Raw genomic sequence first — 27,614 nt, 5'->3', positions numbered from 1 at the left:
TTTGCCTTTTCTGTCTTGCCTGTATATGTTATATCCAGGAGGTATTATTTTATCTGCTGACTTATGGCTTTTGCCAAGTTTCAGTAATAAGGGCGATATCGGGTGCGTATAGTGAAAGGGTGGCATGAAGATCTTGTATCTTATTGAGTATACTTCTAAAGGTTTAAGTTTAGGATTAGTAAGTCAGTTCCTTTTCTGGTGAGGTTTAGAGGATTTATGGTGCTGAGTGGTGGGCTGGAAGTTAAGTTGGGCTGGGTGTGTTTGGGGGCCAGGATTAGGGTGCATGTCTCTACTGAGAGTTAATTGTGATGTTACGTGAACAATCATTAGTCTCGTATTTCAGGGAGATGTGAGAATGATTGATGAGGGCGAACAACAAATTCAAAGATTCAAAGAAACTTTATTGTCATTTAAGACCACACAGGTGCAGCCTAAATGAAATTACAAATGTCAGCTCACGGGAGAAATGCAGTGCAAATAACATAGATACAGCAGTATCAAAGAATAACATAAGAAAGAAAATAATGCATATGACATGCAAGAGGTAGATCACATTACATAAACACATTCAATACCCATTATCCAGGGATAAATAACAAGTAAATACCCACCACTAAACCCCTACACTCTTAAGATAGAGGATAGAGAGAGACTAGTGAATAGCAGCTGTTTAGTTAATGTATTGTACTTGTTAACCTTAGATGGGACTCCATATAGCCATCATATTGCATAATAGTAATGCTGGTGGTAAATGTGGTTGGATTAATGTACACAGTATTCTAGATAGCTGGTGATATTGTGAGAGTTGTAGGTTTTTGTTGAGTGTTGGGGAATGTGGAAGTGTGGAGTAGGCATGAGATATTAAGTTAATTATGGTATGATGTCAAATGAGCAGCTAGTATTAGAATTAAGAGGGTTGAAAGGTAAAAAAGTAGCAATTAGTTTTGTCTGGTATAGGTGTGTATTATGAATTAGGGATTGAAATAATATAGAGGGACTGGGAAGAGTTGGTTGTGTCAGTGTTTGGGAGTGTTGTTAATGTAGTAGTTAAAGTAGCTGGGGTTATGTGCTAGTTAAGGTGAGGTACTGAAAGAGTAGAATGTGTGAGTGAATATTGTGATCTTGGTGAATATAATTTGTTATGGACTATACTGATTAGATAATTAAGTGGAGTGTGGGGTCAAGAACAACTTATGTTGTGATTGGCTATTGGAGAATAGTGGGAGTTGCTAGTTAGAAATAAATGAATGCTTAGTGGGGGTGGGTGGGAAATGGGGGTACGGGAGTAGAGTGATCCCAAGCATAATGAGTGTGAACGGAGTGAGCTGACTCTGGCATTGGTGTGGAATATAGCAAAAACAACAATCCGTCAAGTTTGGGACCAGGTAAGTAGTTTAGCTCAACGGTGTCCGCAGTTGAATTAATTTTAAGTGAAAAAACTGCGCCAGAGGCTGGTAAGATCAATTCTAGGGGCTCTTATTATATGAGAGGATTTAGGTTCCACTTGTACTATTGATTTATATTATTGCCTCCTCTTTAAGATACTAGGAGAGGAGAAACTCTTCTAAAGAAACCATATATCTAGTATCCAAGAAAGGATGAACTTAGTGTTACAGGAAAAATAAGAAATGTAAGTCTGTTTGGGGGGGGTGGAATGTATAGGTGATAAGAAAAGGCTAGCAGCTGTTGCCCCCTTGTTAAAGTGCTCCCTGACGAAGCTTTTTGAAAATGTACTTGTTTGGCTGTTGTAAGCAGTAATTTAATTACAAGCATCTACATCAGGTTATGTGCATTGTATTGCCTGTGAAGCTGCTTCAAAAACATGCACGTTTCATGGGGAAAAAAACAGCTCGGCTATGGTAGCCACACACACAGAAATGGGGGGGGGGTAGATTGGGTTTAATGTAGATAGTAGATCAGATTATGTGCACTTTAGTGCCCGTGAAGCTGCTTCCAAGAGATGCTTGTTTTCATGGAAAAATTTACATTTTTGAATACCATGACAGGAAAAGATCCCTTTCCTAAGTCGAGGCATGGTTCAAGATCATGAAATCAGTATTGCTTCAGTTTTATCAGCTAAGAGAGCTCTTTTTGGTACTGGTAATGTGCCTGGAATTTGCCTTTTCCTGCAGTTCATATGGAGTTACCTGCATTTGTAACGTATTTAAGTGTGCTTTAAATTCTTTAGCCTTGTTGTTTCTACTACTGTTGCAGCTATATGTATGTCCTGATTTTTTTATTCTGTCTGAGTACTCAGGTATTTGTAGCTGTTTCAGTAATTAATATTGCTTTTGTTCTGTTTTCTTCACTGCAGTATCTGACTTGTTTACTTCTGCTTTCTATTAGATAGTCCCATTTGATGTAATTTTTGTGTTTTGTTTCCAGCTGCCTTTATGTGCAAACCCTTTGGTAGACATATGTCACAGTCAGTAGTGAGATGTTCAGTTATTTCTAGTTCTGTATTACAGAACCTGCACTCTAAATTTTTCTTTAGTTCTTGTAAAACGGTCCAGCTGATGTAACAATGTACAACTAAAGGATAAGAGGAAGTAGCGTATAGTACACCATTATATTACTAACATTGCACGCTAATATTTTGTAAAAATTGCAGCATTAGTAAGTAGTTAGCCAGCCAAATAGAACTTTTTTCAGCTAAAAGGGCATACAGTAGTAATTCTGAGTTAAGCAGGATTAATCTGTGCACTTTGTAAGCATTGTCATATTCTAAGTATGGTTGCCAAAGCTCAACTAAAACAAAATTACTTACTGCGGTAGGAAGAAACAGAGCAATTTCCACTTACTAAATGAAACCTTCATTCCTGGCCTGAAATCTCTCCACAATGGTTAGCAGTCATTTGGGGCTGAGGTGATGCTTACTGCTTCTCAGACCTGCAGGTTAGACATTATGTAGTGCACATAATTTGCAGAATGAGCAGTTTTGTCTACATAACACAAGCTGTAGTCTATACTGTAAACTATGACTTTTCTGTTAGAGGTCTGAAAAAAACAGTTGAATGTTTGCAGAGAAACCTCAGCTGTATTTTAATGACCTTTTACTTGAGGTACCCATCACTGCCCTTTTAAAGGTAATAAACTTAGGAACAAAGAAGCAAGGCTTGCTGTAGTCCTGGTATATTTGAAGTACCGATGACTTGAAACTTTTTTTTTATTTTGTGTAATTCAAGACCTGTGGAAGAACAGCCATAAACTGTCTTTATATAAAATTGCTAGTTGATAAGAAAAATACAGTAAAAACATGATTTGTCAAAAAATCTATTAGCTATCATGTAAACCATTTTCTGCTACTTTTATTTTGTTGCTACCTTGTATTTAATGTGTAATCTATATTGTATTGGTATGAAATGTACATTATTATTTTTCTGTCATGAGTTTGGGTCGTGGCCAAAAATACGTCCTCAGAATTACCCAGTTAACAAATTAAATGAATAACAAAGTAAGTTCACAGTATTGGTGTTAGGCAGCACAGTAACAATCGGTTATCATTGTTTTGTTGCTTCCTTTAATATTTCCATCTTTGTTCTCAGCTGGGGTGCTTTTGGAAGAAGTCTGCATATACTTCCTGTGTCTGTTTGGGCATTCACCAGGTGCTGTAACTTCCCAAAGATGTTCTGCGGGTGAATTGGCGACCTTTCAAAGTTGCTCATGGGGGGGTGCATGTGTGCATCCTGTAAGCAGCTGGCACTTCAGGATTGGTTTCACCACTATGTGCCTCCTAAATGCTAGGATAAGCTCTGGCATTCCTGCAGGCTTGAAGAAGATGAAGCAGGTTGTCAGAGAATTAATGAAAGTATTAATACTAACCACTTTTCTGTGTTAACACCTTTCATAAATTTGTATTGCACAAATTCCATAACTATCCTGTTGTGACACTGTACTCCATCTTTTTTAATTTTATATCAAAGTGCTAATGAATGATTAAGCAGAGGTTAAGATTGAGTTTACAGATATGTGGTGACAGCCTTTTTTGTTAATATGTAGAGGATAAAGATATAGTCATGATCACCCAAGCATTTTATTCAGCCCTCTCTTTTCAGAGTTTCTAATCAGCACCCATTTTTTTTTCCTTTGGGTTAGTGCTGCATCTGTTACTGTGATGCTAGTGGATTTTTTTTTTATCATCAGTTTACATCACTTGCTGCAGATATGCTATCTCCATTGTGAATATGAACCCCTGTGCTATCAGCAGTGTTGTGAAGTTTTGTTTTTTTAGCAACTGACTTCCTTTGTCTATTATAAGTATTTCTACCATAACTGGCGTAGTCTGTATGTCCAATAATAATTCAACTTCTATATGTAGTTTAAAATCCCAGCCAAAAGAAGCACATGTGAACTGGCATTGAAGATATTATGGCAGGAGATAATGCTTCCATGATGTTTAGTAGAACATATTGTCCAACCATTTCCATTTTTCTGACTAGAAGTGAATGTTGGTTGGCTGTCATACAGATGTAGGTTACTGATTCAATCAAGGTAATAGCCCTGTGTCCTATTCATCCCATGGTCAAGGTGAGAGTCAGTAGGCCCATTACTCATGTCAGAGGCAGGATTCCATTAACAGGATTAGGCCATCAGATTTGTGAGATTGGTCTCGAATATCATAATGGTATTGGAGCTTTTCTCTCCGGGGCCTCTGCTGAAGAAGGGCTACTTTTGTAGCTCAGTCGGACTGCTCCCGGTCAACAAATGTAAAATAAATAATATCTCTAAGCCATCCCTTCATTGGCTTCGGTTCGTACAATTGCTGCTGTCCTGAGTGGGGCACCCTGCATGCATTGCAATTGCCTGGCAAGGCACCCCAGCTAACATGTAGTGCAGTCATCATCCCAGTCCAAAGTGCTGCATGTTATGTCCTGACACTCCTGTAGAACTGTTATTACAGTGGTTCAGACCACCATCCTTTTCACAAGGATGAGTGCGCTGGCATCGATAGTGGTCTGGCTCTGGCCACTCATTGCCAACCTCCTTCCACCACTTCTTCCAGTGCCTCACTTGAGCTGCTGATCGACTTGACCTTAGTAGGGTTATATCACTTTGCAGTACAATGGAGCCAGACTTATTAAATGTCATTTTAATAGTCTTGTGGCCATGAAAGAATTAGGACAGAGCACTCCTCTAGAGGAGTGTGGTGCTATCATTAAATGGCGGCTCCATACAGGAATAGTTTAGGCAGACTTGAGAGAAAGAACTGGGGAGGAGGTATGCATATCCTTATCCCTAAAACGTATTGAACTGAGCAAGTAAAATCTCTCAAAGGTGGCAGGGGAAAGGGACATATACTACTGAAGATGAAGTTTGATGTAAAGGAATAAGAACATAACTAATTACTAACACTATATTACTGGGAAAAGACAGAGAGAGGAGATTGACAGACTAAGAAGATAAAATGAGGTGTTTAAAATGTTTGCAGAATGTTCTACATAAGCAAGAGAAGAGATATAATGTAAGGCATGATTGTCACCTACAAGTATAGTGAAGAATTGATGAACATTTCCATATGATTCATCACTAAATATAGAAATTATATTTTCTCTCTTCAACAGTTGCAGATAATTTTCCTACAGTTATTAGCAGCATTAAACATTCTCTTAGCCAGACTGAAGAAAATAGAATTATTTTCACATCGCTAACCAATAAGCAGTGTCAGTAGATCAACAGGTAGCACACTCTTTTGGTGCACCAGGCTGTGAGTTCTATTCCCACACTAGATAGCTTGATTATTTTCCAGTACAAACACTGATGTGCAGCAGAAGAGAGTGCTGCTGTCCTTAATGTGTCATCCTTCGGATGAGATGTTAAACCATTATGGTTGTAAAACATCCATTACTGTTTACACTAAGTGTCGTGGGAAGTACTCCGGTGCCCTGGATAAACTTCCTCCAATCAGTATGAATATCACTTCTGGCTTCTTCTGAAAAGAGGCCCACTGGCCTAGTGGGACTAACCCGATCAACAAAGTGTAAATAAGTAATTAAAATAAAATAGTGGGAATATGCAGCAAATGAATTATCCATTGATAGAGGAGTTAGTCTTTAAGTATTCAGCATTCTCTGAGATGTCAGAGCAGTGGCTCCAGGCAAACTGTATGAAAACGACTCAAGAGAACAGAGAAGAATGTAAATGCAGTACTTTGAGAAAAAAAGATGGTGGGCAAAATCAGGAAGAACAGCTTCCTCAGACAAGTGCTGTCTTTACAACTAAACATGAAACTGTAAGGCTAATAACAAGGTCAGGATAGCCTCACAGGCTAAGGGCAATCGCAAGACTTTAGCAATGTCTGTAACATGTTAATAGTAACACACAGCAGTGTGTTTGAACTGGTGGTGAGTGATACCACCTTCACCAGTCAGGGTGACATAGCAAATTTAATGGCTGATAAATTTGGCTCACACTTCACCACCCCCCACCCCACTCCCAGCTTCTCTGTGTAAAATACCCTCCAACATACTTCCCCTACACTATTAGCAGAGAGCAGATGCTGGCAGCCCTCACTAAAACCAAGGACACCGCCTTTATGGATCCTGACAACTTCCCCGGTTGCCTCCTAAACAGTCTAAAAAAAGTAATAAGTAACAAGTTGATTGGTCAGTCCAATGCAGTAAAATGTCCAAAAATGATGACCAAATGTAGCCAACTAAAAGAACTTCCTTTATTCCAACAAATAACACAAGTACGGAGTACCTTCACAGAACATATCTGCTTCCTCAGGTGATAGCATCTGTACTTTTCATCTAGCTGTTTTTATACTTACTAATTAATACATTAATTGAATAATCATCTAATTAAAATCATTAACTTTTAAAGGTGTATTTCTTTATAAGCTTCAAATATGCATACTTGTATAAACAGAAACAAAACAGTATTTTAATAGACATAAAAACAGAAGCAAAACACATTAAAATACTAATGTTTTGTTTGTTTTTATGTCTATGTTTATATGAGTATGCATATTTGAAGCTTATAAAGAAATACCTTTAAAAGTTAATGATTTTAATTAATGATTACTCAATTAATGTATTAATCAGTAAGTATAAAAACAGCTAGATGAAAAGTACAGATGCTATCACCTGAAGAAGCAGATATGTTCTGTGAAAGTACTCAGTATGTGTATTTGTTGGAGTAAAGGAAGTTCTTTTAGCTTGCTGCATTTGGTCATCATTTTTGAACACATCCTAAACAGTCTAAAGCATGAGTTGTCATGATCACTTGAGACACTCTTCAACCTTGAAACAGGTTGCATTCCAAGTGAATGGGGGGAGACTTGTAACAGTCATGCCCCTCCACAAAGGTGAACCATCAGTTTACCCTGGGAGTTAGACCCACTGAATGAATTATAGTGGAAAGGATAAGCAAGGACACTGGCAACCTACAGACACTGGACCCATCCCATTTTGGCTTTGTTTGGGGAACGTTGTGCCTACTTACCCTAGTAGACTACTTTGAGATTGTTACCAAGGCAGTGATGAGGGTAAAACTGTGCATGCTGTGTGTCTTGACCTGGCTAGGGCATTCTTTACAATACCCCATTCAGGCATTGTTGATGAGCTGTCTGAGCTAGGCATAAATTCCTGCATAACTTGCTGGATTTCTGGCTAGCTCACAGACAGGACCCAAGAAGTTAGGATCAGTGAGACCACCTCCACCAATAGACTGGTCAACATGTAGTATGCAATGATCTGTGTTGGGCCCACCCCTGTTTAGCATTTGCTTCTCTGAATTTAAGGCCAACGTCCACGGCCTCTGGCTGACCAAGTTCGCAGTTGACTATAAACCGGGAGCTATAGTATATTCCGCCTAACACATCAACATCTTGCAGCAGGGTTTAATAAACAAATGACTGGTGTTAAAGCCATAGTCTAAAACTTAATGCCAAAAAATGCATTATAATATCCTTTGGGAAATTGCCAATCCAAGTTAACTACTATATCAATAAAACACCCCAGAAAGTTAATCAGGTACATATGTGGACTGCAGTCTGACCTTTGACCAACATGTAGCTAAGACAGTAAGAAAATCATTCTGTCACATAGCTTCTAGGTGTAAGAGTATGGCATCCAGGTCCAAGGAAGTTACAGTACCACTATATTCAGCCCTTATCATACTTATCACTAAGTGCAGTGCCCCCTTTGGTATTTACATAACCAGACACTTACAGAAGTTGGAATGCCCACAAAGGTTTCTCATCAGGAGAATTCAGGGCAGGAATACCCTGTCCTACACTAATCAGCTAAAGGCTGTGTCTTTATATTCAGTCTTCTGCAGGCTGCTGAGAGGGGAATCTTTGTTTGGCTTACAGGGCTTTTTCAGACCCAGCCTGATGGATCTGTTACATATGTGCGAAACGAACTGTACCAGAAACACCACATCCAGAGATCTGAACTTCTGTTTTAACATAAACAAAGTGCTGAAGAGACAGATGTGTGACCCTCCTCCACACTACGAAATATGCTCCCCATACTTGTAAAACAGAGTTTATCCCTGACCCTGTTGAAATGAGACCCTGACAATTTGATGAGAAGTTGTCAATTTACTCCCAGTCTGGCCCCCATGTCCCTTATGGGCAGAGGCCATCAATAAGAAAAGTATTGTCCCAACACCCCCTCCCATACAAATCCCTTAGTTACCCTGCTACAAACATGCCCTCCCCCGTATACATTCCAATGATGTGTACCCAAGGGGGTTTGGGGTGCGTGGCTATTCTTGTAAGGGCCCTAGTGGTCGTTAGTCTAGTAACCACGTATGAAATAACATTTATTATTGGAGAGATGCATAATAGACTTCATTGGTAAGTTGGAAGCAGTTGGTTATGTGGATGTACATCAGTTTACCTGTATTAAAAAAAAGCTTGCTTATAAACTGTAATACATTGTCTGAATTGTACAGTACCAGTTCACAGTTGTCATTGAGTGGGAAATGCTGTTGGATTTTGGCAGGAGAGTCAGTTTGGTGCATTACAGAAAGATTTGGAAAAAAGATGGACATAATCATGTGTAACATTTTGGATATAGATGGTTAGGGCAGTAGGAAGACTTTTAGAACAGAGAAAGGTGGGGGTGGTGTATTTTCCAGGGCTCAATCCTGAATCTGTTTTTACGTTTACAGCAGTGGTACAACACAAAGCAAACAGATGTCGTTAAGTATGCAGGCGACATAATGGAGCAGAGAAAGACAAATTCATTAAGAGGCACTCTAAGAACAACTACACAGTGCACTACACTAGAACAACTACACAGTGCACTACACTAGAAAGAGTTTACAACGTGGTTATAGGGAAATAAGGGTTGAGTGTAGAAAAGATACAAACAACTGAGATTTGTCAGAATGCAGTAAATAAGATGTCAATTGGTAGGTGTCGTAATAGTCAGAAAACCAGTGGCTTGTTTATAATCCGTAATAAATTAGGGTTGGCCAGTCTTCTAAACTATATCATGATGCATCAAAAGTGGGTTTGTATGCTGCAGTATCCGGAGAAGCTGTAGCTTCAGTACATTATTTTCATACCTGTTAAGAAGCAAAGTTCAAGTTCGGGGTTGCCTTGGTTCATCTTGTGCGACAATTCACAAAGAACAGAGCAAATACAGAAGCAGTATAAAATTACAACAGAGGCTTGAGTAACATGTCTTACTGCGATGAATAAAAAACCTTGAACGCCTGCCTACTAGTTGAGTTGTAGAACTTTATTGGATGACATGATGCTGTTATAGAAAGGCATGTTAGACCCTTCTGTTGGTAACTCTTAGTTGGTGTTATTACTTAAAACTCAAATATTTTCCAAAAATGTAGGTGTCAGACCCAGGTTGCAAAAGCTGCCCAACCGGAAGGGTAGTCATTTCTTGAAATAGGCCCCCATTTGACATTGGAAATACTTCTGTGTTATTGTTTTATATTAAAGCAAGATGGTAATATGGTTGATTAAAGAATTAAGGGGTATAAACCAAAGGTATACAGTTTCCTTGTTGATACAGAAATGAAATGGTCTAGGAGAGAATCTGGATGTGGAACATTTTAAAGTAACACAGGTAGGAGCAAATAGACTGCTGTACGCTCAGACATTTGTAGTCTGATGCTTGCTTTTAGAAGCTGTGTGGTAGAATAAATTTATTTTATTTATTTATTTATACTTGGTTTACCAGGATTGTCCACTGGGCCAGAAGAACCCGTTTTCAGTGGAGTCCTGGGGAGCAAAGCTCCAAAACAAAGATACAAAAGATTACAGAATTTCACACTTTAACACTTACAATCATATCAAAACAGATTGTCAAAAACAGTGTTAACAAAACTATAACAGTGGTTCACAGATGTAGACAATTGTGGGTTAAAGACAAAAACTGAGGACAGGTGGTTACAATGCAAAAAATCTAATGTTTAAGCAGCTGCAAATAGACTACTTTGGTTACATTATGTATAACAAACATAGCATTGCTGTAGTAAATATGTAGTATCTTGAGTGGAATAGTAGAATTTAAGAATTGTTAGGCATTATTGCATTTGCTTATTTATAGTATCTGGTTATATATGATATGGTTGCCTGTGGGGAGCAGACTAGGCTATGAGGGGTGGGAGCAGGAGCATTCCCAGGAGGATGTTAGGTGCGTGTGTAGAGATTTTTTAAAAGCTGAGAGGTTAGTAGTGGTGCGGATGGAGGGGGGGAGGGGAGTTCCATAGGCGTGCCAGGGCAAAGGACAGCAGGTTTTTCCCTGGAGAGTGAAGAGGTTTGTACAGTTCTATCATATTTTGGTTATTAGATCTTAGGAGTCTTTGTGGCATGTGCATTTTAAAGGTAGAGCTGAGTGAGAGACAGAGGGATGGATGGAAAATGAGTTTGTGAGCAAAGGTGAGCTGACTAAAGGAGAGATAGTTAGGAAGCTCAAGCCAGTTTAGTTTGTGGAGAGATGCACAATGGTGGGCAGATGCTTTGTGACTAGTGGCAAATTTGGCAATTTTATTATAACAGGAGGACAGTTTTGAGGGATGATTAAGTTTTGAGGGATGATTGTAGGTTTGTTAGAAGAGGAGCACCGTATAGAAGAGAAGGCATGAGGAATGTTGTAGCAAGAGTGAGCTTAGTAGATGTAGTGAGGAATCGATTTTGTTGATATAGCATGCCAAGTTTGTAGTGTTTTTTTTTTTATGTTTAGTTGTAGATGGCTATTGAATTTAAGCTGGTCATCTATCTGGACCCCTAGCAGTTTGGTTTCAGATACTAGTTCAAGAGGTGTGTTGTTTTGGCTGATGATAGAGTAGATTTCTATCAATGGTTGTGTTTTTTGAGGGAGTAAATACCATAAGTTTGTTTTTTGATGCATTGAGTGCTAGATGATTGTTTTTCATCCACTGTTCTGTGGTAGAGAAGGCATCTTGAGTTACTTTTAAGAGAGTGGGAATGGATGCGACTGTGCAGATAATTGTAGAATCATCTGCATATTGAATCCATTTGGCATGGGGAATTGAGTGGAAGAAGTCATTTATGAATATATTGAAGAGGAGAGGACCCAAGATGGAACCTTGGGGGACACCAGTGGGTGTGTTCAGGAAGGAGGAGATGGCTGATTTCCATTTGGCAGCTTGTTGCCTATAGGAGAGATAGCTGGTGAACCAATTGAGAGAGGCAGGGGATAGGTTTAGGTTAGATAGTTTAGTTAGGAGAAGGCTGTGAGATATGGTATCGAAGGCTTTAGAGAGGTCGAGAAGGAGGGTCGATGCAGTGGAGCCAGAATCTCTGGCTGTATTTACTGTTTCCAGGAAGGAAAGGAGGGCAGTCATGGTGCTGTGGCCGGGTCTGAAACCGTGCTGTGTGGAAGTTGGTAAGTTATTATCTAGGAGATGGGGAAGGAGTTGGAGATGGATACATTTTTCTAAGCGTTTTGATATAGGAGAAAGGATAGCTATGGGATGGAAGTTAGTGATATTGTTGTTATTGCCTCCTTTGTGCAAGGGTATGATGAAAGCTCTTTTCCAGAGTGTGGGAACAAGACCTTCTTGGATAGAGCGATTGATTAGGATGCTGATGGGGAAAGCAATACCTTCGGCAGCTATGTTGAGGAAGGATTGAGGGTATGTTATCAGGTGCATTAGTACATGGTTTTAACTTTTGCAAGAGTTTTTTTATGGTAGAGGTAGGGATGGGTTTTAGGGAGAAAGGTGGGAGTTGAGAGGTAGGAGATGAAGGGGGAGGTAGGAGGAGGGATGCAGGTATAGAGGGTGAGGAGTTATTGGAGAAGGATGTGGTTAGTTTAGAGATGGAGTCTAAGAAGAAAGAGTTGAATTGGGTGGCCAGATTGATATCTGGAGCATTTGGGTCTGGGCTTGGGTTTTCTGCTGAGCCAGGTTTTAGGAGGTTATTGATGCCTTTCCAGAATTTTTGAGGATTGGTTTTATGGTTGTTTTGGAGTATGGAGTAGTAGTTTTGTCGATCTGTTGTGATAAGCTTTTTAACTTTGTTGCGAAGAGTTTTGAATTCATTAAGGGTGGAGGTAGTTTTGTTTCTTTGGTAACGTGCCCAGGTTTTGTCTCTAAGTCGCATGGCAGTTGGTGTGTTTTTTGTTAGCCAGGGGGCGGTGTTGTTTCGTATTCTTTTGGTTTTTATGGGGGTGAAACTATCCAGGAGATTTAGGAAAGTTGCATTGAAGTATGCAACAGCATTATCCAGGGGTAGAGTTTTTAGTGGGTTCCAGTTTATTGATTTTAGGGAGTCTGAGTAGGTTGCGAGTGCTGATGTATTTATGTGTTGCTTGTAGTGGACATGGAAGACATTTAATGAAGATGGGAAGATGGTCACTGAGGGAGTCCGGAAGAGTTCCACTGTCAGTGTAATAGTGGGGATGAGAGACTAAAATCCAATCTAGGGTACTGCCACTGGAGAAATCTTTAGAGGGCCTGGTAGTCAGGTTGATGAGCTTGAGAGTATTTTATAAAGGTTAATGTTTAGGGGGTGTGTGAGGGAATGAATGGAAGACCAATTAATATTTGTGTCACCCATGATAATAGTTTCATTGCTGATATTGATAGAAAGCCAAGATAGGATATCTTCCGGTACTGAGACATTGTCACCAGGGGGGATGTAAAGTGAAACTATGCAAATTTGTTTGTGTTTATTTAATTGAAATAGAGCTAATACTAATTCTGCATTGGAGAAATGCGGAATGGGTTTGTTATAGGGAGTAATGGATAGGGTGGATGAATAGAGTAAAGCTACCCCGCCACCCTTTTTATGGGTACTGTCTTTTCTGATTATTGAGTAGTTTGGTGGTAAAACTTCAGTGTCTTTTATATGAGGTTTTAGCCAGGTTTGTACAAATATGTACAAATTAGGAACTCTGAGTTTGGGGGTATTGACCAACACTGATTTAGGTTTGCTGTAGTCACCTCTGCAGCACAGCAAATTTACTAAGTCACTAATTAACAGCAGTTAATCAGAAGATTGTTTGACAGTGGAGAAAATATTGTGCTGTCATCATACTCTTAAGATGTAGGAGGAGCAAGCATTTGATTGGTCAGAGACTGATATTGTAGAGAGGGGGTGGCTCAGGAGAGAACATTTGCAGTGTTTGCTGACTATACTCTGTGGGATTCCACATTGAGTGCCATCTGGTAGTGCCCTGAAGTGTGACATCTGGTGTCAGCTCATTACATGATGTGGGTGGGCAAAGAATAAATAAGTGCTGTGTTAAATATCACAATTTTGGAAGTCCAGCAGAATACATGATATTTCACTATCAAATGATTAGCAAAGGTTACAGTAATCTAATTTTATTACACGAGACATTTTTAACCCCCCCCCACTAACCTAAATAACGAGTTTATTAGAACTTTGAGGTGTTAAATACATTATACTTCTTATTTTTAATAGAATGTTGCATTATATGGCGTAGCTTTGGTTAGAGCTAGTTAGTAACTTCGGGATCAGTGTAATATGCTGCTTCAGCTGTTAAAGATGAGATTTATAAGGTGTATTGGTGTTTGCATGGCAAATTGTTTTCTGATTAACACAGCATGCTGATGATTTATTGTACAGTGTCAGCAGTAAATAACATTGTGCTTATTCCAACATATAAACAACTCCACATCTTTGCCTGTTTATTATTGTTTTGAATGTTTTTGCAATTATTTGTCAAAAGTGAATGATTTGCTGACGCACTGAAAATACTTTGGAGGAGTCGGTGGTAAGTTGCATGGTTCCAGAAAATGATACATTGAGTGACCGTGAAGTGTTTTTTTGTGCTCCCTGCAGTGGATTCACTATTGAGCTGGCTTCAGCGCTCACAGTTGTGATTGCGTCAAATATTGGAATTCCTGTCAGTACTACACACTGCAAGGTATGCTCTGCCATTTGACTGCAAACCATGCAGTCCTGACTATCCAGTTGTCATTTGCTGCACAGATCAACTCAAGGCATGACTACATGAGAATTTTTACAGCAGTGATGGGATGGAAGGAGACTGAGTAGAAAACTTTAAGGATTTGCTTTCCATGAATGTAAATATTGTTTAGTGTTCGTACAGAGTTGTGCTGAACTTTTGGTTTCCTCGAATATTCTTGCCAAGCTTCTCCTAAAACATGTGCAACATATCTTTCAGTTTTATCTAGTGTACCACCGTATCTTCATTTTTGTTGGAAGAAATTGTCTGTGCAATCTAGACTTGTAAATGATTTTAGGAAAAATAGCAGCTGTTTTCAGCTTTTGGCTCACTTGGACAGACACACACACACACACACACACACACACACACACACACACACACACACACACACACACACCTTTGTATTGACATATTGCTTTATCTCATCTGTATTGTGACAGGCAGCGTTTCTTTCATGCTTTTAATTCAAAATGAAACTGGTTGTCTGGCTAGACTCTGAAGTAGTCTGTAAAACGTCTCCCTTAATCATCACTACCACTGGCAAAACCTGCTGTCCATGATGAGTGGTATACTTACAGATATCCATATGCTTTGGTACTGTTCCTATCTGAAATCAGCATTAAGACTCTGCTCTCGACACTTTCTAGAAAGTACTGAATATTTTGAAAGACTCCACCTCCCATAACATTGATCTATCTAGGTTTCTGTTCAGTATTGTGATCATAGACCTTTTTTAATCTTTTGAATCGTATGTCATGTTTGACGTATGGTAAACTTTCTATTGCTTGTGATCGGGTTTGAAGCTGTTCATTGTCCCTTTGGTTTCATGCAATTTTACTGGGCTGCAGAAGACTTTTGCTTTCACTCCTGAACACTTGAAAATCAACAAATAGATCTTCAGTAAACTTGTGTACTTTTTTACCTTAACTAACAAGTGTTTGTTCCTCCCACTCAGCTGTACTTGACATTGTCATACATTTTCAGGTTTCCATAATGTCTTCACATGCTGTAGCACATAATTTTTTACCAGTTCCCCTCTTTATGTTCTGGCTTTCATCCCAGTGATATCTGGCTACCACAGTGCATTTCTGTGCAGGCAGTTTCCATTTGATTGGGAAGAACTACTATTTAGTATTTTTACTAATCAATTATCTCCCTCCACTCAGTCTTCCCTGGTACAGTATGCTGATGACTCCACAGTCATCACCATTACTGATACCCTCTCCGATCTACATATCACAACTCAGAATTCTTTTTTGTCTGTCGAACAATGGCTCAACCAAAACCAACTAATCTTAAAGCCCTAAGACTAAACTCTTGCTTTTTGTCCCAAAACAGTGCATCATCTAAAACCCTCTTTCTCCTACCTCTTCCCACAATAACGTACCTATCACGGTCGATACTCACACCAAACTACTTGGCGTTATTATTGATGACCAGCTAAAATTTGACCAACATGTAGTCAGTAATATCAAAAAAATCCACCAAAAATTAGGACTGCTCTACAGGAGCAAAAACTTTTGTCTAGTAATGCCAAGACTGCTCTGTCTCATGCATATCTACTACCAACTCTTCTGTATGGCTACAAACATGAAACCAAGAACCAACAGAAAACTTGACAGAAATCCAGGAAACCCGCTGACAGTTCTGTACCCAAAAACTTTTATTCGGGAAACCACAACAGTTAAGCGCTTTCCTCAGCAACCACAGGCTGACTTCATCAGAACAAGCAAGTACTGAAAAAGGCAAAGTAGATGTGATAACCTTCCACTTTGTCACTAGTGTCTGTTTCAATGTTTTTCAGGCAGACTTGGAAGAGCAACAGCAGACTTCAATATTCCATTCTGTCAGCAATTAACTTTAATGCCCTATAAATCAGCGGTCACATTTTTAAGAAAGCAATAATAGCTCATTATTTTGCTCTAGAAAAATGATTGAATTAGATTGACATAAAGTTCCAAAGTTCAACATTTTCTTAAGTCTGGTGTAGAGGTGTTCCCAAATAAACATTATCCTTCTGTATGGCTCTCAAATACTTAACAGCTTACAATCCACTCTCCTCTCTAAGTTAGAAACCACCTACAACAAGATTGCTAAATTTGCTGCTGAACTCACATACTTTTCTCATTACTGCTTGGCTCTCAGGAAACTAAACTGGTTAGAGCTTCCCCATAACCTTCTCCTCTCTCAGCTTCAGATAGTTCACTCTGTACTGCACCAGCCATCTTTGCATCCCAGCATTACCTCTATTATCTCCTCCTACTCCCTAGCTAGAGCACTTAGAAGCTGTGAACATCATCTCCTTACTGTATACAAGCCAAAGATCAACTTCGGCGAAAACCTCTACAGCTGTTCACCAACTGAAAACTGGAGTAAACTTCGACTTGACATTCAAATCATTAAGTCCAAATATCAGTTCAGAAATGCATTAAAAAAACACCTACTAAGCAATATAAAACTCAGTGTAATCATCCCCCCAGACTGATCTTGCTTCTCTGTCTAACCTGTCTCCCTCCCCCTCCTTCACCAGTATCACCCTATTTGCTTTCTGTCCCACCTAAACTCACTGTATTAGTCCTGCTTCTAGCTCTATCTTGTACCTGCATTTTATTTTACACATAAATACATATACCTGTATTTTTTTTTTTTTTTCCTACTCTGTGCAGGAGAACTGAAGATAAAGAATGTCTTATGTTTTTCTATTTGTCTAACAATCACTGTGTACTGTAATAGCCTGCACATCACTGAATCTCATATCATATCTCTAATCTGTACAGTTCCCTTAAATTGTCATTCTTGTATATATCTATATTTTTATGTATTTTGTAGTTATGCATTGCAATGTCTATGTATTTGTGGAGCTTTTCTCTCTGCATCTCCTCTGAAAAAACTGCAGTGAGTCTCGCATAGTAGGCCATTTGTTGCCACTTCCACAGCAGTGGTCTTTCTCTTACAGATGTTTCCAACATGTGTACCATCACTAGCTTGTGTTGGTAGCCTCAGGTAAAGTCTTATAATATGTACAATATTCCATGACAGCTATTGGTAGGGGTCACACATTCACATAACTGCTAAATGACCTACACTGACATGTGGTCGTGGGCTGTGTTTAACAGATGTTCTTCGTGTTTCACTGTTGCAGTCATCACATTTTAGGTTATCCCTGCCAGGGTAGCCCTTGGCCAGCCCGAATACCAGAGACTTAGTATTTCTGCGTCAGTTGCTGTCACCTGAGGACTGATGTCAGGTCGTCAGTAATATAAAGTAAGGCAGCCGACACCATTACATCAGTCTTTCTTGCCATGGAGCCCGAAGCAGAAGCAGTTTGCACGAGTGCCAGTTGGCCGCTACCTGGGTTTCATCTACCCAATTGAAGTTGAAGTCTTCTAAAGCCAAGTACCCCATTGGGGATCCTTTCTTGCACTAACCGATGTCAGAAAAAGTTAATTATTGTCTCGCCTGTGGAAAACAAATACCACACCGAGACTTCCACTCTTACTGCGTCACTTGTTTAGGCCCAGACCATGACGTTCCTCTTTGTCGCTTTCTGTGCTTTGTTCAATGCCAGAACTATCAGTTGTCTGGCCCTTATTGTAGCCAGATATTTTTGCTTACACTCCTCGAATTCCAATATGGCCTCTGTAAACCATCCGACAGCAGAACTTCTGAAAAAACATAAAGATAAAGGCAGAGACAGACCACACAGGTCCAAACCTATCGACGACACTTCTGTTAAGCTAGTCGTTAGTTCTCCAGTCCTCAGTGAGGTGCTTTCGCAGCCCCTGATGCCCACTTCTGTTGATTCGCAGGCCGCTACAGAGACCCTTTCGGAGTCAGGTATGCCCCAAAACTCTTCTTTGACTAAGGATCCTGCGGTCATCTCAACCTTGGATGAGTCCAGAGCTCCTGAGCAGGCACCGGCTTCCTAGGAAGTCCTTCGCACTACCGAATTTCAACACAAACTGACGTCTTCTTTCATGACTGCCGTTCTTTCTAAAACTACCGAGTTTCTTAGGCCCCGAGTATGAACCACACAAGAAACTGCCGACCCACTCTTAGGCGCATGCTTCCTAGCCTCAGTCTCAAATGCTTAAAATGGCGGAAGACCTTATCATGCTGATCAGGGGAAGCCAAGCTACCCCCTCTAAAAGGAAAAGAGATCTATCCCCTGTAGTTTTTTCTGAACAAGAGTTAGATGAATCTGATGCATCTGAATATGAAGACATGCGACTCCTCTACACTTATGAGGATTCTGATGAAGAGAATTCCAATCCTTCAGCCTGTCCCCCCCAGAGGATATTTCCTTTGGGGAAACCCTCCATACCTTAAGGGAGCATTTCCAATGGGAGAGTCAGAACTACCCTCAGTCTAAAAAGAGACTCGGAGAATTCCTAGATCTTCCACAACACAGACCTTTGGCCATCCCCCCAGTCCTGGATGTTGTGGAGGATGTTGTCCTCTAATCCAGCTTGACTCCTGAAGCCCTTCCTCCTGCTCCCAGAAAACCAGACAGGTACTACAGAGTCCCTGACTCACACAAATATCTTTTTAAAAATCCTACAACTGACCACCCCCCCCCCCCGAGGTCATTTCTCATGGGCCAAAAATAATTAAAGCAACCTCTGCTAAGAATCTCACCCCCCTCAGACAGGGATTCCCGAGCATTGGACAGATGGGGAAGAAAGTATACACCTCCGCTACTCTTGCTATCAGGTCACTAAATTGTCAGTTCCATATGCTGAAATTTCAGCAACATACCTTGGAACTCTTTAAACAAAAAATGTTTTCCTTTCCTGATTTGGCAGAATCTAAATGGCTTTTTACTGCTGTCCTTTTCTTTTTTGGTTTTCTGGTTATTGTTGGAAAATAGTTCTTTCTGTTCTTTTTAGAATCTAAAGATTTACAAGAGTTAATGCATTCTGCAAGTCAAGTAACTAAACGCACCTTGCACAGCGGTTTTGATGCCCTAGAAGCCTCTTGCAGGGCAGCAGTCACTGGCTCTGTCATTAGGAGGCACGCATGGCTTAAGGAGTAGCCCCTGCCGGATCATGTCAAATCTAAATTGTTGGATGCCCCCTTGCACAAAGATAATTTATTTGGCAGTAAGTCAGAAGAGGTCTTAAAAAAGATGGAAGAAAAAGCAAAATCTATGCAAACAGTTAAGGATTTCTTGCAGGTCCAGCCCCCTGTTTTCAGCAGACATTGTCCCTCCAAACACTGGACCTTTCCTGCTCCCAGCAGACTGGCCCAGCCTAGGCCCCATGAAAGCAGACCCCCCCCCCCCGACAGCAGCCCCAGGAAATTCAGAGATCTAAGCAGTGGACTACCTCCACTTCAAAACCAGGGAGTTCTAAGACACCCTCTTATGGTAAAACCTTGCAATGACTCATCTCCTCCACCCCCTCCCTCTGCCCATGTTCACTTACCCGTAGGAGGAACTCTCTCCATTCACTGAAGCACCTGGGCCGCCAGAACATTGTGTCTCTGATACAAATTTTCCTTCCAACCCCAAAAGGGTTCCCAGATCTACCACCAAATCAGTGGGCAGAGGCTCAAAATTAAATCCTTTCCCTGCTCTCTATGAGGGCAGTAGACCACGTTTCTGCAGAACAGATAGGCCAAGGTTTCCACTCCAGACTTTTCCTGGTGCCCAGAATAGAGGGCACCTGGCACCCCATCCTTGATCTATCCATTCTAAACACCTCCCTGGTGATTCCAAAATTCAAAATGCTCACCCTCCAGCAGCTGCTACCCATGTTCTCCAAGGACGCTTGGTTAGCCAACCTAGATCTAAAAGAGGCTTCCCTCCACATTACTATCAGGGAATCATGCAGGAAATATCTCTGCTTCAGGGCAGGATCTTAACACTTTTAGATGTTCTTCATGTTTCCCTGTTGCAGTCATTACATTTGGGTAATCTGCTGGCAGGTTGCCCTCAGCCGGCCTAAATAACAAAGTCTTGGGTCCTGCTTCGGTTGCTGTCTCTTCAATGACGTCAGGGGTATAAAACATGCAGCTGACGCCATTTTATTCAGTCTTTCTTGCCGCGCGGTGCCCAAAGCAGAAGCAGTTCGCAAGTGCCAGTCGGCCGACTCCTGAAATTTTCGTATTCGACCTTCAGAGCCGAAGTCTTCAAACTAAAGCTGAGTACCCCGTTGGGGAAACTTTTTCTTGCTCCATACCAATGTCAGTAAAAGCTAATAATTGCATTACTTGTGGGAAGCAAATACCTCATAAGGATTTTCATTTGTACTGTATTCCTTGCCCAGGCCCTGATCACAACGTGCCTTGATGTCGGTTTTGTGCTAGATTTAACCAATGCACTATTAAGCATCAGTATATTTTTGCCTCTAAATATTTTGGTTGAAGATTTAACTATCCTGAAATGTCGTTTGTTAGCAATCCGACTACCGGAGTTCACAAAAAATGCAAGGAAAAAGACAGAGACAGACCGTCTAGGTCCAAAATTGATGAAGCTTCTCCTAAGCCAGTTGCCGGTTCGCCGGTACTCAGTGAAGCGCTTTCACAGCCCCTGATACCCACTACTTTTGAGTCGCAGGCCTCTACCGAGACCCATTCGGAGTCCGGTATGCCGTGAGATTCTCAGAGTATTGAAACCACAGTTGTCTATCCCTTGGATGGGTCCGGAGCCACTGAGCAGGCACCGGCTTCTGAGGGTGTTTTCAGACCTCAACATTTTTATATTAAACAGACGCCAGCAACAAAAACAAGGTCAAAAACAACTTCTGTGTCTAAAAATCCAATGCATGAGCCACGTGCTCAGGCCCCTATACCTAAAAAACAGATGATCAAAATGACTGAGGATTTAATTACCTTGCTCAGGGGTTCCCAACCCCCCCCCCCCCCCCTGCTAAGAGGCCTAGGCAAGGCACGGATTATGAATCTTCAGATCAAGTTTCCATTTCTTCTGATTCCTCTTCTGATCAGGAATTTTCTATTCCACCCTATGAGGATTCTGATGCAGAGGAATCCATCCCATCTGCATCTCCTCCTGAGGATTACTCTTTTGGAGAGACTTTGCATACTTCATTTTCACTGGGAGAGTCAGGACTTCTCTGAATCAAAAAAGAGGCTTAGGGATTTCCTCCTTCTTCCTCAGCATAGGCCTTTGGCAATACCTCCTGTATTAGACATTGTTGATGATGTGTTCTCGGAATCAAGCATGGCTCCTGGTTCCCTGCCTCCGGCTCCTAGTAAGCCAGACCGATATTACAGGGTTCCTGACTCCCACAAATTTCTTTTCAAAAATCCTGCTGCTGATCATGAGACTATTTCTCAGGGTCCCAAGGGTATTAAGGCTTCTACAGCCAAAAATTCTACCCCTTCTGCTAGAGATTCCAGGGCGCTGGATAGATGGGGTAAGAAGGTTTATACGTCTGCAACCTTGGCAGTCAGGGCTTTAAACTGCCAGTTTCATATGCTTAAATATTAACAGCATGTTATGGGCTTACTGACACAAAAAATGATGTTGATTTCTGATTGTGTGGAAAATAGAGTTACAGGATTTATTGCATTCAGCAAAACTGGTTGGAAAGCATACTTTGCAATGTGGTTTTGATTCCTTGGAGGCCTCTTGTAGGGCCGCCGTTACTGGATCTGTGATTAGAAGACATGCCTGGCTCAAGGAGCAAAATCTGCCTGGTTATGTTAAAGCTAAATTGTTGGATGCCCTTTTCAGCATGATACTTTGGTAATAAGGCAGAAGAGTTGTTGGATGCCCTTTTCAGCATGATACTTTGGTAATAAGGCAGAAGAGGTTTTGAAGAAAATGGAAGACAAAGCTAAATCTATGCAAACTGTAAAAGATTTCTTGCAAGTGCAGCCACCCAGGTTCAGTAGGCACTGGCCTACAAAAAATTGGTCCTTTCCTGTGTCCAACAGAGCCACTCAGGGCAAACCCAGGTGCTCAAAAGGTTCCAGATATCAATCAACAGGGTTCTTGCAGGTCGAAGCAATGGGGTGCCTCCACCTCCAAATCTGGAGGAAACAAAGCACAACCCTACAGTAAGCAGTCTCCATGACTTTCCTCTACCATCCCCAAGCACTTATCTTTTGGCAGTCCCCTTGGAGGAGGACTAGCACTTCATGCTCAAAATTGGCAGTTAATTACCCAGGACAATTGGGTATTAAACATAGTATCCCAGGGGTACATATTTCATTTCCATACTTTGCCAATTTCAAACGGATGGCCGGATCTGCCACAAAACCAGTGGGTAGAGGCCCAGAAACAAGTGATGTCCCTCATGGATATGGGGGCTATTCAACCGGTACCAGAAAAGGAAAAAGGACAAGGTTTTTATTCAACACTTTTCCTGATACCCAGAAAAGGCAATTCATGGCGTCCAATACTGGACTTATCGATTCTGAACACGTTCCTGGACATTCCAAAATTCAGAATGCTAACTTTACAACAGCTACTGCCTATGCTAGGCAAGAATGCTTGGTTAGTAACTCTAGACTTAAGAGGCATACTTGCATATCCCAATAAGGGAATCATGCAGAAGATACCTCCGCTTCAAAGCAGGTTTTTTGCGTTACCAATTCTCTACACTGCCTTTTGGCTTATCAACTGCGCCCAGGGTCTTTACAAAGTGCCTGGCACCAGCAATTGCATTCTGCAGACAAAGAAACATTCAAATTTATCCTTATCTGGACGATTGTCTCATTCAAGCAGAGGACAAGGACACTCTTCTTCAACATCTGGCATTTGTAAAAAGGCTTCTAGCATGCTTAGTGTACACCATAAATGAAAAGAAATCACAACTGGTACCCTCTCAAATAATTACATTCCTGGGTGCAAGCTTGAATACAACTGCCCAGATGGCTTACCTCACGCCAGACAAACAAAGGCAACTGACAACATACTTCAAACAACAAAAACCCAGTTATCTGCAAGACAAATTCTGCAGGCTTTGGGGTTCATGGCATCCTGCATTCTACTAATTCTATATGCGAGACTGCATATGAGGAAACTTCAATGGTACCTAAAAAGTTTATGTTGTCAACATTGTCACAGCCTAGAAACAATGATTCCTCTCACTCCCTGCCTACAACAGGAGTTTATTTGGTGGGCAGACATGTCACCAAAACAAGGGACTGTCATTCACTCTACTCCCTGCCACCCAAACCCTAACTACAGACTCATCAGACTATGCTTGGGGGGGCCCACCTGGCAGGGAGATGCATTCAGGGCAAATGGGAGCCCAAACGAAATGCATCTGCATATCAATCAGAAAGAAATGCTAGCTGTTCAGAATGCTCTGACATCCTTCAAGGACTTGCTTCATCCAGGACAACTACTGATAAAGACTGACAACACCACAGTTATGTGGTGCATAAACAAGCAGGGGGCTACACATTCCTACCCCCTTTGCAGACTAGCCATGGCCTTGTGGAACACCGCCTTGACTTACCAAATACATCTTCAAGCTCAATTCCTGCCAGGAAAGCAAAATACTCTGGCAGATGACCTAAGCAGAAACCTTATGGACCCGCATGCATGGAAACTGGATCCACAAATCTTTAGCATGTTAACACAGAAATGGGGGAACCCAGACATAGATCTATTTGCCTCTCCCCAAAATTGTCAGTTGGACAAATTCTGCACAAGAACTCATCACAAAAAAGCATGGAAAGTGGATGCTCTATCCTTCAGCTGGAAAAAACTATCAGTCTATGCCTTTCCACCTATGCCTCTACTCTCCAAGGTCTTACTGAAAGTCAGACAGGAAAAACCAAAAATGATCCTAATTGCTCCGGACTAGCCTCGCCAGCACTGGTACCCACTTCTAAGGAATATGTCTCGCCTTCCTCCGTGGTACTTGCCTCAAATACCTCATCTACTGTTTCAGCAGAATTATCAAAATTCTGCACACTCCGCTCCAAACTAATCTTGCAGCATGGCTAATCATCTAATTATTCAAACCACACATCTCAGTAAATCTGTGATGGATGTCATTTTGGAAGCCAGAAGGCCTAGTACTAGAAAATCTTATGCTGATAAATGGAAGAGATTCTGTGCTTGGAACCAAGCACAAGGAATAGACACAGCAAAGCACAATATTCCTCAGATTTTACAATACTTAACTGAGATGCTTGAGAGAAGGGCCTATCTTTCTCATCAATAAAAATCCATGCCTCTGCCATCTCGACTCATTACAACACAGAGCCTCCCCTCTTTTCTCTTCCAGTGCTTAAACAGTATCATAGAGGGGCCAAAAATTTAAGGCCTCCCAGGAGAGCACCAACTTCTGCATCGGACCTCAATTTTGTGCTGAATAAACTCACCCTGCCTCCTTTTGAACCAGCAGCTACTGCGGATATAACATTTCCATCTTGGAAAACAGCTTTTCTTTTGGCAGTGACTTCAGCAAGAAGGGTTTCAGAACTAGACGCTCTCATGGCAGTGGAGCCTTTCATTATATTTTACCCGGACAGGGTGGCCCTCAGGAGGTGGTATCCAGTGTGGCTCTTAACCAGACCATTCTCCTGCCAACATTTTACCCAAATCCGCAGAACAAGAGGAAGTGGATTCTGCATTCATTGGACGTACACAGGCAACTAAGATTTTACTTAAACTTTATTTCCTCCACTGGTGCTCTTTACTTGGTGATTTTACTTAAACAGGACCACATCTCTAAGAAAGTTTGAGTAACTACTGGTAGCATTTGCTGCAGGATCAGAGGGGAAGGCTATATCAAAGCAGACTATTTCTAAATGGATAAGCCACTGCATTCGTTTCTGCTATTTGCACCATGGTAAACCTGTGGCCAAGGGGATCAGATTACATTCCACCACGGCTGCCTCTACTTCAGCAGCTTTTCTCAGAGGGATCCCAACCAAAGACATTCTAGAAGCTGCTACTTGGAGCTCTGTTCATACAGTCACAAAGCATTATCATTTACCTCTCTTCTCTAAATCCAGGGCAGGCTTTGCCATTGCAGTCCTGCAGGGCCTTTTAGCCACTCCTAATGCTGTTTAGTTCAATCCTCCCATCCATAGCTTTGGGATTCTACCCAAATGTAATGACTGCAGCAGTGAAACATGAAGAACATTGTACAGTTGTGTACACAGATGTTAGTGTATTCACTGCTGCAGTCCGGGTTACCCACCCGCCATCCCCCATTCTATACCTTTTCTTTCCTTCACTGTACTCAAAAGCCTTTGTGTTGTATTTGATTTTAGTTGAAGGTAAAGTTATGTTTCTAAAAGTGCATTCATATATTTACAGTTTATTTATATATTTTTTTTTTGCTCCCCATTTTGGGGGGCACCTGACATCTGGGGCAAGAAAAAGTTAGTAAAATGGCGTCTGCTGCAGGTTTTATACCCTTGACGACCTGATGTCATGGGAGAGGAGACAGCAACTGACGCAGGACCCAAGACTTTGTTATTCAGGCTGACTGAGGGCAATCTGCCAGCAGATTACCCCAATGTAATGACTGCAACAGTGAATACACTCGAACATCTACATTTATGGTAAGTGTACACAACTGTACTTTGTCTGTGCTTCCCTTTGGCTTATCTACTGCTCCCAGAGTCTTCACAAAATGTCTGGCTGTGGCCATTGCCTTTTGCAGACAAAGAAATATTCAGATTTACCCATACTTAGACGGTCTTATTCAGGCAGACAGCCAGGAGAAGCTGCTCAAGCACCTGGCCTTTGTAAGGAGAAGCTGCTCAAGCACCTGGCCTTTGTAAAGACCCAACTAACCTCCCTAGGGTACACAGTCAACGAAAAGAAATCCAAACAGGTGCCCACCCAAAGGATAATCTTCCTGGGAGAAAGTCTGGACACAGCTTCCCAGATGGCATTCCTTACACCAGAGAAACAAATTTTCCTGACAAACTACTTCTGTCAACTAGCCATAAGGCCCCAGCTAACTGCAAGGAAGATCCTGCAAGCTCTGGGGTTCATGGCATCTTGCATACTACTCATTCCATATGCCAGACTGCATATGAGGAAACTTCAGTGGTACCTAAAGAGCCTTTGGTGCCAACACTCTCAAGACCTAGAAACTCTTCTACCTATAATTCCTTGCTTCAGAAAATATTTTCTATGGTGGGCAACAGCATGCCCTACAACAAGGGAATGTCTTTCTCCCCACCCAGACCCTCACCACAGATGCATCAGACTATGCTTGGGGTGCACAGCTGGATGGCAGGTGCATACAGGGTCAATGGAGCCCACAGCAAATCCCTCTGCAAATCATTCAAAAAGAGATGATGGCTGTGCAGCACGCCTTGATAGCTTTCAAGCCCCTTCTCTCTCCAGGGGCTCACCATGTCAAAACAGACGACACCACTGTGATGTGGTACATCATCAAGCAGGGAGGGACTCACTCCTATCCTCTATGCAGCCTGGCCATGACCCTTTGGCACACAGCCCCTGCCATGCAACTACACCTGTTAGCACAATTCCTTCCAAGCTCTCTCAACTCTCTGGCAGACCAATTAAGCAGGAATCTTCTGGACCCACACGAGTGGCAGCTCAACAGAAGTACATTCACCCTAAAAACTCAGAAATGGGGACCCCTGAAGGTCGACCTCTTTTGCCTCCCACACCAGCTATCAGCTCAGCAAATTCTTCACCAGGGAGCATCACTTCATGGCTTGTAAAGTTGATGCCCTGTCCTTCCCCTGGGTCAATCTGTCTGTCTCTGCCTTCCCATCCCTCCCTCTCATCCCAGGGTACTGCTCAAAATAAGGGAGGAAAAACCAAGGACCATTCTTATAGCTCCAGACTGGCCCCGGCAGCACTGGTACCCCTTGCTGTGCAGCCTGTTCTCACTACCCCCATGGCATCTTCCTCAGATTCCAAACCTCCTGACCCAGAGGGAAGGGGAGTTCTTGCATCCCCAATTGCAGACACTCAATTTGGCAGCTTGACTTATTCCCTAACCCCGAACCAATCTGCCAACCTCGGTAAACAGGTTCTGGATGTTATCTGTGAGGCCAGACATCCTAGCACCAGAAGGTCTTATGCTGATAATTGGAAAAGGTTCTGTATCTGGATCTAGGCTAAGAGAGCCAGTATGGCACAGTCCCCCACCATACTGGATTACTTAGCTGACCTATTACACAGTGGCCTCTCTTTCTCCTCTATAAAAAATCATCATGCCTCTGCTATTTCTGCTCATTTTCCCACTGAGCAGCCCCTTTTCTGACGCACTTAGATCAAACAGTTCCTAAGAGGGGCTAGCAACTTGAGGCCAC

The 27,614-nt window shown here is 41.6% G+C and overlaps 1 protein-coding gene across 6 annotated transcripts in view; it reads left to right on the top strand.

Annotated features, from left to right (window-relative positions):
• SLC20A2 (solute carrier family 20 member 2) overlaps positions 1 to 27,614 on the top strand; it is a 717,641-nt gene that overhangs the window by 578,284 nt on the left and 111,743 nt on the right. For all 6 annotated transcript variants that reach the window (XM_044059039.1, XM_044059042.1, XM_044059040.1 and 3 more), the window contains exon 10: positions 14,249 to 14,333. In XM_044059039.1, the coding sequence (XP_043914974.1) occupies positions 14,249 to 14,333 (85 nt within the window). The remainder of the gene's footprint in view (positions 1 to 14,248; positions 14,334 to 27,614) is intronic.

This window comes from Protopterus annectens, chromosome 17.part0 (genome assembly GCF_019279795.1).
Source record: "Protopterus annectens isolate FY-2018-M chromosome 17.part0, PAN1.0, whole genome shotgun sequence".
In the NCBI taxonomy this organism is placed as follows: Eukaryota; Metazoa; Chordata; order Ceratodontiformes; family Protopteridae; genus Protopterus; species Protopterus annectens.
The sequence above is the reverse complement of the archived record's forward strand: the minus strand, read 5'-3'. Positions and strand labels throughout refer to the sequence as shown.